The 12,138-nt window shown below is 44.8% G+C and overlaps 1 protein-coding gene across 2 annotated transcripts in view; it reads right to left on the bottom strand.

Moving 5' to 3' along the window:
• Positions 1-12,138, bottom strand: part of dlc1 (DLC1 Rho GTPase activating protein) — a 66,239-nt gene that overhangs the window by 2,575 nt on the left and 51,526 nt on the right. For both annotated transcript variants that reach the window (XM_088374688.1, XM_088374687.1), the window contains exons 7-15: positions 11,565-11,646; positions 10,480-10,543; positions 7,271-8,895; positions 6,473-6,652; positions 4,745-4,904; positions 3,858-4,065; positions 2,999-3,215; positions 2,555-2,669; positions 948-1,157 (exon numbers count right to left, since the gene is read on the bottom strand). In XM_088374688.1, coding sequence (XP_088230814.1) covers positions 948-1,157; positions 2,555-2,669; positions 2,999-3,215; positions 3,858-4,065; positions 4,745-4,904; positions 6,473-6,652; positions 7,271-8,895; positions 10,480-10,543; positions 11,565-11,646 — 2,861 coding nt within the window. The remainder of the gene's footprint in view (positions 1-947; positions 1,158-2,554; positions 2,670-2,998; positions 3,216-3,857; positions 4,066-4,744; positions 4,905-6,472; positions 6,653-7,270; positions 8,896-10,479; positions 10,544-11,564; positions 11,647-12,138) is intronic.

Genomic DNA, 12,138 nt, shown 5'->3' with positions numbered 1-12,138 from the left:
GAAACACCAAGCGCTCACTACCAAAGTGTGTTTGTGAAATGAATGAAAAAGCGAAATGATTTGGTTTTCTGTAATAAGAAATAAACAGATGAATCTAATCAAGACTCAATTTTCCGCAAGATGTTGGAGTGCATCTGTGGGATATTTTTTTTTGGTCCACTCATCCAGCAAAACATTTTGTTGATGTTGGACCTGAGAGGGGGCCTGCTGGTTCCCAATCTTGGCTCTAGCCCACCCAAACGTGTATGATGAGGTCAAAATTCACTAGCCATGCAAAGTGCCTGACTGTTGCCCCTTGATGAAGTCATTGATTAATCGGTGTATGTCTATAGTTTTGTTGTTCTCTGCTTTAGGGTCTTCCTAGCGATGTGTGTCATTGATTTATTGATTTATGAAGCGATGCGTTCAGGCACAACAATCTGCTTGTGCTCTGACTGCCCTCCAGCCAAGTCAGCTGCTTTTTCCTTCCATCAGATGATAAAGACGGCACGTTGAATCCTGAAGCCTTGTGACTTTAAGATAACCCCGCTTTGAGAGGCCTTACACACTAAACATGGGAAATGTTGCCTTTGGGGAGATTGGTACGTGTGTGTGTGTGTGGGGGGGGGGGAGCTGATGTCATATTGGGACAGGGTCCAGTGCTGGGGAGGGGAATGAGAAGCCAAGGGCCAGGCTAGTTTCACACGGACGCGTTTCTCAATACAGGAAACGCTAACTGCTGCTTTTCCACAAGATATTTAGAGAAAAAGGACAGCGAGGAAGGCAGGACAGGAAACAGAGACAGCGGAGAAGACACTTTGACGGCCTGTTTACACTCAGGAGACATGCTGACTGACTGCCCATTCCTTTTTAAACGCTCGTTCATCAATAGTTTGCAAAGGTTGGACCCATCTCCACGAGGCACATACTTAGGATACGTGAGCAAAGTGTTTGAGGTGATGAATTACCTTGCGATAGGCCAGCTCAGCTTGTTCCGGAGTGGAGAAGCTGTCGTAACCTTTAAATTTGTCTTTGGCCTCCTTGAGGAGAGTGTCAAGAGCGTCGCGCAGGTAGGACCGGTATCCACCTGAGTCGCTACCCGATAGCTCCTCCAAGCGTCGTGGTAGAAGAGCCTGCTCGACATAAGAGTTCCTACAACGACTCATCTCCTCGGGGATCTGCAGGAGGACAAGAGGAGCTTTACTCAGAGTTGTTAAGTGAGCAAGGTTATGATACTTTGGGATTTTTATTCAGTTGGTTTTAACGGCTTCCATTGAAAATCAGCACAGATGTTTTGTTTTCATTCCCAAGAGCATGATTTAAACCAGATTTGGTGCACACGCACTGATTTACGAGTGTAAAGCAACACTTATCACTAGGGAGAAGTCAGTAAAATTATGACCTGGAAGATGGAGGTGTTATGAGGTTACATAACTAAACATATCACGTGCGATCGTTATCTACGAATCTTGCCGAAGGGTGACACATTTTTTAGGCCTTTGCTAATAGAGCTCGATACTTTTAAGGCCAATTTTACAAGGAGTAGGTTGATGTTTTTTTATTGCACTCACAAAGTCTAGTAGATTACAAATTACAGATGAGAGGCCAGGCCTTTCCAGACAACAGCACTTTACTTATGTCATGGGAAAAGGGATCAAGCACGGGGGAGTATAAGCATATGAAACAACATCATGTCCTCTTTCTGGTAATTTATCACTTTATTTTTGCTGTCTGCCATTTTTCAGAGTTCTAACTGATGCTTAAAAAAGCATCAAATTCATAAAGGGTTTGCAGAAAAACAAACAAATTATTGTCAATTAAAGACTCCTTTTATGGGCCTTGACCGGAAAGAGAAATTTAATTAAAGGCCAATTATTGGCTAGGTAACTCTGTTAGTGACTGAGGGATGCGACCATGACAGGAAGCTCTCCCACAATCTGATTAAGCGCTCAACCCTAATGACCCACAGCGTGTCGTCCCTTTGGCGAGCGCTGTTGCATGTCAGCGGGCAGTGACTGCGCCAGACTTTGGGATAGAAATTGGATTAGTAATTGTGTAGTAGGCTGATTATTTCTCGTTGATCCGCTCCAGCGCTCTCCTTGCGGACACTCTTACAAAGATATTTCTGCTTTTTTGCTGGACTGCACTGTCGTGGCAAATATTTATCTCGCGTTACCATAGCAGTGTTGAAGAGGAAGACAGCATGGACCGGATCAAATAGTTATGTAACCAAATGTCTGTTGTCGGGACAAACACCAGCATACCAGCGACTTGCTAATAATATTGCTGCTTTAGCAAGAGGCAACATGCTGTCAACAGATACACCCGAGGCACCATTTTAGGCTAGAACCCGTATGCAGTGTTTCCCCGTACATTCATGATTCAGTTACACCTATTCGCTTGAGGTGAAGTCAGAAGCTAATTATAGACCAAAGTAATGCTGTGCCATCATTTTGAGGAATTTAAAGAGAATTATGAATCATTTGTTAGGATGGGTGACAATTACTTGTAAATCAAACACTACTTTTTGATGGGGCCATTTCTCAAGTACTATAAATTGTAGATTAAAACTTACCCTGAAGAGTTTTCTGCACTCCATGATCATGTGCGCCAGGCCGTGGGTCGCGGCCAAGTTCTCATTCAGGTCTCTTTGGTCCGGCTTTCCCAGAGACTGTTTCCTGTTCATCACCCTGCAAGGGAGTGGAAAAAGACAGTCAAGAAGAGGAACACAGTGAGATTAGGAAACAGCATTCATCATTAGGACAGAGACCTATGGTGGAAAAAAGGCTGCTTACACCTGCTGAACAAACTTTCTCGATGGAATAATCTGTCTCTCTCAAACAGCACTCCCTGCATCTACTGTACAGTATCCTGCTCTTTTGTTTCTTTAGTATGACCCTTTTCCTGTTTGTGCAAGGTATGGCAAACATCTTATGTAAGCTGCCACTAACTGTCAACGCCGACCATTGATTTAAATAAAATAACTGATGAACACATGCGCAAACACATGCAAACATACCTTGGTGAGGAGCTCTCCTTGCGCCTCAGGGTGTTGAGATGGAATACAGACGGCGCCAGGCAAACAGCCAAGTTAGTGGGGGTCATTTGGTTCTCCCCGACGCTGGCCGTCACGTCGCTCAGCAGGCACAGCAGGGTCCGCAGCGCCTCGCGATTCTCGTCGGGCAGCAGCAGCACGGCGGCCCGGGCGGCCTGGAGTCGAAGCTCTTTGGGCATGTCTGCATGGAAAGATGTCGCCAGTAACATCTGTCAGTTTTCATTATCTGCTTTGTGCATCTGGAAACACTTTGGGAGGACGGAACATGTTTAAGTGGGATATGACATGAGTGAGTAAGTGGGTTATGTAAGAGACTACGTGTGCGTGTGTGAGTGCTTGTGCGTGAGTTATGTATGGCTTTATGTTTTCTTGCACCTTAAGCAAACATTTCGCAACGTAACAAGGCTTCAGTGAGTAAAAGGACCAATTCTGTGAAACCTCATCCCAAAGGCATTTCCTACACTCGCCTTGTTTGTTTGGTTATTAAATGATGAAAATTGTGCCCTGCAGGTCTGGAAAAAAAAGACGAAAACAAAGCAGGAAAAAAAATTGGGGCCGTCATAACTTATCTGAAGGGACTTGGTTTTTGGCTTCTAGACTACTGTTGAGGTGGCCTTGAGCAAGGCATCAATCCCACCCCCTAGGTGAAGGTTCAGCATTGTGTGTGCACGCCTTTCACTCATACTCCTTGCGTGTGTGTGTGATGTGGTTGCTGGTGAGTGAAGGATGCAACACAAATAACAGCAGAATTCCCCCTCATGGGATTAGAGTGAGTATAATAAATCAAAATAACTCAATTCAAAACAGACGCGTGTATTCTTACACTGATAGATCTGAAGAAAGGTCTCGGAGAGTTTGCTGGTGAGCAGCGGCTCGGGTAAATCTCGGAAGTACTGTTTGAGCATGTCGGCGACATCATAGGCAGACTGGCCCTCGTAGGTAACGCCTGCCCCGTCAGCCCCGCCTGCTTCATTCATCTGACGAAGAGCCTGAATACGTGACTTCACTCCTGATTTTCTGAAAAGACCAACCTGGACAGAAATAGCAACAGCTATGTCATTCATCCATGTGGAAGGTTTTGAAGCCTAATCTCTGAATGAGTCACAATATTGTGTATCAACTCTAATATGGCAACCCTCCCAAAAAAAAATACAAAAAGTCTTTTGAGATTCTGTTCCTCTGTTGGATTGTACAAATTCTTACAAATCCAACAAATCTCTAACTTACTGCTAACATGGTTACGTCACACCAAGTTGTGTTGCCTATTAATAAAAGGTACGATTAAATAGCTAGCTGGAAAGGACATCAGCAAGACTTGGTGCAAAATGTACACACACAACAACAAAAAAGCACAAGGAGTCTTCAAAAATGCACCTGATCACCTTTTGTTTTGCCATTAAACACTCATCCCACATTTTTGAAGGTACGCACAGTCCTAATCTGTTTTATTGTTTTGAGTTAAACAGCGAATGGTGATGTAACATCTACAGGCTGACTCTCTCTGGGCCCCTTTGCCTCAGCATGTGTGACAGAATGGAAAAACATGGACGCACACATAAAGTAGCTTTGATATTTACAAAAAAAAAAAAGATAAAATTGTCTTTGGGTTATGTAACTCTTCAAGAAGAAATTGTTTGAAAAATCTGTCAAATAAGAGTGTTTGAGCTACCAGAGTACATTATTAAAAGAGTCCGTTGTGTGACACGTTACCTGGTCTAAGCACTGGTTTCGCAAATAGCGCATTGCTTGCTGGATGCCTTGAGGGAGGGGCTGACCAGTGCGCTGGACGATGACTAGCAGCGGAACACCGAACACATTCCTTCCTTTGTAGTCTCGCACCTTCATTCGCTTCATAAACTTTGGAACAGCCCTGCAATAAAGCGATATACACCCCAAAAAACAGCTCATCAATATTTACCATGGAAGTCAGAAGCCATTGAGATACACTTCCTTGGGAGTGCACAAAATGACCATGAAACGCAATTTATTTTTATAAAACAAGGGCCCTCAAGTGGTGTCGAGACAACATGAGAAGGAAACTTAAGAGTATTACTCCAAAGTTAACACTCTTGTCATTACTTATCCATGTAATGTCCGATCCAATCAATACATTTTTCAAATTAATTCTGAGATTACAATGAATCTGCTCTGCAATCGATAAAATTGGTTTTTAGTCACATTTTTCTGGTAGATATCCATTGCATGTTTACATTTACTATTGAGTGAAGACACTTGACCACACCTCTGGCATCTAAAGAGCGTGCGAGAGTATTTTATGTGCAAGTGCGGAGGCATGACAAATCCTGTCTCCGGATTTACGAGAGGGGAGGCGGGAAAGACTGGGAGGTGTAGATTTTGGAGTCGTGGTGGGATGTACTATACTGTGACAAAAGGGGAGGATTCTCTCTTCACACAAATTGTACCTGTGTTTGTTGTGTGTCCATGGACTTTGGTTTTAGCGCTAGCCTCTGGTTTAGCACTTGCACTGAAATGTATCACCACATTGATGACTGTGCATGTTTTTAGCAATGTTATCAGAGTGTTTCAGATAGCAATGCTTGAAACTTGATTGTAAACAAGCGCATCTTTATCAGTGGCGACGTTATGAAGCCTCAGACTTATTCTGAGAAGCACATTTTAGGAGTACATCGCAAAAAGAGCAAATTATGACCCTGACTTGGAATTCTGAATATGTAGAGGGCTCCAGCTGCCAACAAGTGGCCTCTGTGTTTGAGCAAAGCCCAGAAATTCTATTCCTGTCCTCAAAAATGACCTCAAGATGGAAAAAATGGACTCAGAAAAACACATCAATTATGACTCCATTTTCTTCACAGAACTTTTCTGTATACCCTTCTTATTCAGACAACAATGTATAGTACTTTAATTTACAACTAGAGTCAAAATAGATGATTTTTGTCCATTTGTCTTAACTTTAATTTGTTGGTCCTATAAATATCTCAAGCCTGTGGATTTCCCCCTGCAATTTTGGTGTAAGTCACATGAGTATATTTATAAAAAAAAGAAACTACATGCAGATGGCTGAGGGGAATGGAGGATATAGTTAAAGGAATTGGACAACTGTGAGTGGAATGAAGGTGATTGAGATGGAAAGGTGGACGATAATTGTTCAGGACAGAAATTTCCAGCCTCCAGCTCTTGTAACACCATGCGTGTGAACAACAATGATTGCCCCTTCGAGTAAAAGACAATGTAAGCCCCTTCCCAGCAATTACAGGTCTGGGAAAAGAATGTGAAACCTAAGCTCTGACGAAAGCCGTCACCACACTATACAATGACCTGCAGTTGGCGGAAACTGAGACGGGCTTGGGAGACGTAAGCATTGATTGAGACCCAGGCTGCAATTTTCATTACGTGCCTGTCTTCACACTTCAATAAACTGTAATCTTCACTCTGTGTGTTGTCATCCGATCGACTCACCAGCTGAAGCCATGTTTGTTTGTTGGGGTGTGCCTCTCAAGCAGGGCGGTGAGCTGTAGCAGCGAGAGCTTCTGAAGAAGATTCATCTGCAGTACAGACTGGCAGCTAATCTGGAGCTGGGCGGAGGCCAAACTGGGCCGATGGGAGTTATGGAAGCTCACCCAGCGGAGTTTTTGTGGCCTGGAGCACAGGGGGGGAAAAAAGAGGGAAATGGCAGATGTTAAGAAGAAAGTTGGCTGGGGAAAAAAACTGTTCTGCTTTTTTTTTCTATCTTAGTTTGCATACAAACTAAAAGCATAATTCACAGTCACACATATATACTTTGTACAAACACCTCTTGCAGTATTATCAGGCAAGTGACAGTCTTAAGGATTACAGGGATTTGTGTACACATCAATCAAGAGATTGTCGAGAAACCCCAGTCTCCAAATGCAAGGCTGTCGGTCGGCGGATTCCTAGAAAAGCAGCAACGGTCCCTATGGAGACCAAGCAGCATTCCAGAGAATTACATAAGGAGAGCAGTCGGAAGCGTGTCTCCTGTTCATCCTTTGCTGTCTCCTGCCATAGAGTACTCTTTGTGTTGGTAGAGACTTGGTCTTTCTATTGGACCATGACTTTTTTTCTCCATATAATCAAATAATGCTTGTCAGCGGATTTACAGAATCAAAGGTCTGTAAAGTATCAAAAACTAAAACATTTTTCTTCTTCTAAAATTATTTCCTAAAACGTGAGTAGTTTGTACAAAGTGTATATCAAACAGAAATGGAAAGATATAGGTTGTCGGGGTTGTTGACTAACCTGCTGGTTCTTGTTAGGGATGCCCCAACCCCAGAGTCCCTCCTCTCCCTCATCCCTTCCTCGCCCTCCCCTAGCGGGTTTCCTGTGCTGTCTTGGTCACTTCCATTCTCAGCCTCTTCAAGATGGTTTTGCAGAGGGGAGGACGGGCATGGCGAGGCAGAGTCCAACGCTGAATCCGAGTCTCCTTCCTCCTCTTCTTCATCCTCGTCGTCCTCCTCACCGCCCACCACAGCCTCGGACCAGGCGTTCACAAACCGCTGCAGGCCGCTCACATGTTGGAGAACTTCCTCCAGTTTTTGTACGTCCCCTTCCGGAGCCTCCTCTCGCTCTGAGTATGGGACGTTGTCGTAAAAACTGAGGCGGCTATCCACTGAGCCGGAAGAGACTCGACGCAGACGTCTACTTTGCCGTCCCCTCAGGATCACAGCGTTCCCATTATCATTACCGTTGTTATTGGGTGAACTCCCATCTTGCAAAGCTTTGGGGAAAGTGCCTGGCTTGTGACCTTCTGGTAAATAGAAAAAGATCCTGCCTTCATCTCCTTCCTCTGCTTGGCTGCCATTCTCCTGAGCTCTGTGGTTGTTTCTTCGGTTCTGCTCGTCAATGCTCATATCAACATTTGCTTGGCACGGGATAGCCGGGGCCGATTTGGGCGTTGGTGTAGGCTGCCGATCGGATGCTTGCTGGGGAATGCTGAAGGGATCAAATCCCTCCAAGTACATCCCCCCTCTCTTACCGGAGCCTGCTGCAATGCTGTGGCTACGAGCGCGGGTCACTGGGCTTGGTGTGCTCACTGCACTGCCGCTGCTGGCTTCTGATTGGCTGCTCCCAGTACTTCCAGTGCTACCGTTGCTAGTTTGAGTCGAGTAAGATACAGAACGATTCCTGTTGAGTGTCATAGTCTGAGTTGGATGGTGATTAAGGTTCTGGTTCAGGTTGAGACTCGGGATGTCCACACAGTTCAGTTTCCGCAACTTGTCATCATCAAGACCCTCTTTGATGACAGGACCGCTGATTTCAATCTTCCCACCACTGATGCTCCCTTTCTTCTTTCTCTTGGAGGTGGTGCCGCTGCGGAGACGAAGACTCTCCATCCTCTTGAGGAAGCTTTTGGCTCGTGACCGTGTGCTTTTACCACTGCTGCCGCCACGGTCTAGACTTCCTCCAAGTTCTCCCATTTTCAGATCAAAAGTGAACTGTCCGAGCTCCAAGGGTGATGGTGGTAGCCCATCAGATAGAGAGTCCTCATTAGCACACACTGACCCGCCTGTGCCTGATGACGAACACATGCTCGCAACAGAGCTCGCCCGCGTGGCTCCAACGGGAATGGCTTCGTTTGGCAAACTCTTCTCCTCTGTTCTTCCGCCGCTACCACTGCTATGGATGGAGCCCACTTCAGGCTGTTCACTGAGATCAGTCAGCACACTCTCGGAACTGTTTCCCTCGCACAGGGCCATCTTAGTCTTTTTGGATACTTGGTCCTTTACTGAAGGTGGTTGCGCGCCATCTGTGCACAATGAGGAGAAAACATCCAGTTCCTCCATCCTGGACCAGCGCTTGCTGTCTCTCTGAAAGGTCCAGCGGCCACTGATGGCACAAGGCTCATCCTCATCGGAGTCTTCACTCTGGATCAGAGACAGCAAGAGAGTAAATTAGCTCCCTCTTCCAGACGCTCAACCATACTTTCAAGCCGTATGTGTTTGAAGTCATTACATGAAGTCCTACATCTATCTCATGCATAACTTAAAGCCGTTTCATTCATGTCGACCAGAACACATGTTTTACAGCTTCCTGACTTCACAGAAGATATTTGCGCACCAGAGAATAAAGGAGCCACATTTACCACACATGCATCTTCCTTAAATGCACACCTCCCCCAGCTTGGTTAATCTATCTCGGTCCCTTGAGGGATTTCAGCAAATTCCATTATGGCCCCCATATATCACAATACAGCCAGACAGACAGACCACGTCCTCTAGTCTTTATCAAATCGGTATTTTAGGTGCGTCAGACTTGCTCATCAATATCGTGTTTGTCATTCTACACTTAGAGTCTGTTCTCCCAGATTCCACTGTTGACCTCACTTCACCACCCTGTGGACACTAAATAAGACAGTCGACCTTTAACCTATGATAACCACAACCTCTTTTATGCTTGGAAATTAGCAGTTAATAACCCAAATGCAAAGATCCACTCTTCAAAAAACATTCTGTAGCTAGATTTAATTAATTGCTAATAGGACTTTGATCAGTGTAAAACACATTTTAATCAGACTTTTATTGATGATTTATGAAGATAATGGAGGGGAGGATGTTAGGGGATGTTTTAACACATTCCTCAGTGGCTTGTTTCTGATGTTATTATGCGGGTTGGAATGTGAGATAACAATAGACAGCAGCTGATAGGCCAAATAGGCCTTCAAACATTTGTCAACATTCTGCAGATATCTTATCATCAGTCCATCAAATCATTCTCCGCAACACTGGATATTGCAAACATCACTGTGCGGAATGAAAACTATTATTACCGACAGATTGGACAAAAACTGAAGAGGGCAGCCGTGGTCAAGTGGCTAAAATCATCACCTGCCACCGTGGGGGCCCTGGTTGAAGACCATCCCCCTCTGGACTCACAGTCACAGTGTCCTTGAGCAAGATACTGATAATTCAAACTAGTCCGTGGGTGCTTAATATGCATCTTCTACTGTGATGAACCAAATGTGTGTGCTCATGACAACTGAAGATGGTTCTATTCTATTCTATTACCACACCACAAACGGTTAGACAAGAATTTAAGAGCACCATCAGGGAGTCAATGCATTCCTATGTTGTCTAAGGGGTTGCTTGTCATCCCACTTGGAAGCCAAATGACCTCTTTGACTGGCCAACTCCGAAATGAAAGGTGACACACAGCGGGTCATCCCAATGAATAGCACCAAACACGGGACAAGGGTGTTACTGTGTAGCACTTAAGACCATTAGGGAATTAAGGTTAATTTGCTTGAAAGACAGCAATTCTTGTCTCAAAGTGGCCATCAGGTTCTACATGACTTGAAACACACACAGAGAAACTTGTTATATTCCTTGAAGTGAACAGTTTTTCTTTTGAAGGCAAAGCCAGCCACATCGTGATTTATATAAAAGCTTGGTTGTCGAGGTGATGAAATGCAAATGTGGTTTCAGAGAATGAGTGATGTACTTTAAACCCACCCTTTTTCTTTGCGGTGATATCTCCAGTCTCATTAGAGCACACTTGTTGAGAGTTTTGAGCCTCCTGCAAGGATAGACAAACATGCAATCGATTATATTTAATATTGATTCCTCAACCTTCAGGATAGACGAAAAGCGGGAATATAAGAAAAAGACAGAGGTTGATCTGCTCCCAGGCTGCCTAATGAACTGCTGAAGGATAATCCCCACATGAGTGGGAAGCCAAAGAGAGGGAGACAGCAAAAGGGGGAGAATGTAATCTGCTGAAGTGGCTACGAAATCTCGGAGAGGGGACAGAAAGCTTATCCCCCAGCCACCTGGTGAAGGGGAGCGAGAGTGGCGGGGACCCTCTGGAGAGCTTTTAGAGGAGATCACGTAACAATGGTGAGATGAAGGGATGGAAACTGAGGAATAGTTTAGCAAGAGGAGGTGGGTGGCAGCAGCTGAGGGAGGAGACATTGATATGATAGCTTCCAGATGTATGAAGGGACACCTGCTGTGCTTTATTACTCAAAACTGGAATTTGATGAACAAAGCTTCATTAAAAGGCCATTAACCTCTTTCACTCTCTCCTTCTATGCTAATTATTACCGCAATAATGCAATACCGTATTTTCCGCACTATAAGGCGGACCTAAAAACCTCCAATTTTCTCAAAAGCCGACAATGCGCCTTATAATCAGGTGCACCTTATATATGGACCAATATTGAGCCACTACAGCAGGCGTATCCAAAGTTCGGCCCACGGGCCAAATGTCTATATCGTATACATGGACAAAGTTTTAAAATGGGCCATTCATTGAAGGTGCACTTTATAATCCGGTGCGCCTTATAGTGCGGAAAATACAGTACTACTATATGTGACCATTGTTACTTTAATGCACACTAAACAGGCTTTCTTAAACAAAGAATTGAAAAAAGAGTCACAAGGTAACGGTAGACGAGAGTAATGTGCTTATCATGTCATTCTTTCATCCCAACAGTAACAGTAACTTTCTTTCGAAGTCATACCCTGGGTAGCGCCAAAAGATAAGTACGGAAAACAGGCAATGGAACATCAGAGGTCAGAAAAAGGATGCGTCTCACCTGCAGAGAGCCTCAATGGCATCTCGATCAAGGAAGTCGTGGTCCCTGGTGACTGAAGAGATGTCAATGGGAAACTGGGCATCTGCAGGGAGAGAGGTCAGATCAGTCCTAACAACACGCACCCAAACACCCACCGAGGTCTTCCGGCCCACCTTCTCCCCCATACAGCCAGCATGAAAAGCTAAAAGAGGAAGTGGCATCTTATCCGACCAAACAAACCCAGCTGCAGCTTTCAGAGGCAGCAGGCAGGGGGGATGTGGAGCACTGAGCGATTGATTGAAGAATGACAATAGGTACTCACTCCACTGCAGCTTGGAGCGCCAACTTCCTCCGAATTCTTTCTGCTCTCCAGTCAAACTCATTAACAACAAATTACTGCGCAAGTAAGTGGACACAGGTCCAACACTGAGACACGTACACAAGCAGTGTTATTAGAACACACCATGGGCTACTTGTTGGAATTTCCTGGCCCAACCCCAAATGGGAATCTTGCATTCAAACCCTTAGGGGAGTGATGATAAGTAAATACTATTGAGGGAATACCAGCACTGATCTTTCAGTGCCGACACAGGCC

Source organism: Syngnathus floridae, chromosome 4, assembly GCF_059516105.1.
Source record: "Syngnathus floridae isolate MCC-2025c chromosome 4, RoL_Sflo_1.0, whole genome shotgun sequence".
In the NCBI taxonomy this organism is placed as follows: domain Eukaryota; kingdom Metazoa; phylum Chordata; class Actinopteri; order Syngnathiformes; family Syngnathidae; genus Syngnathus; species Syngnathus floridae.
Note: the sequence above shows the minus strand (reverse complement) of the source record. Positions and strands in the feature narration are given on the sequence as shown.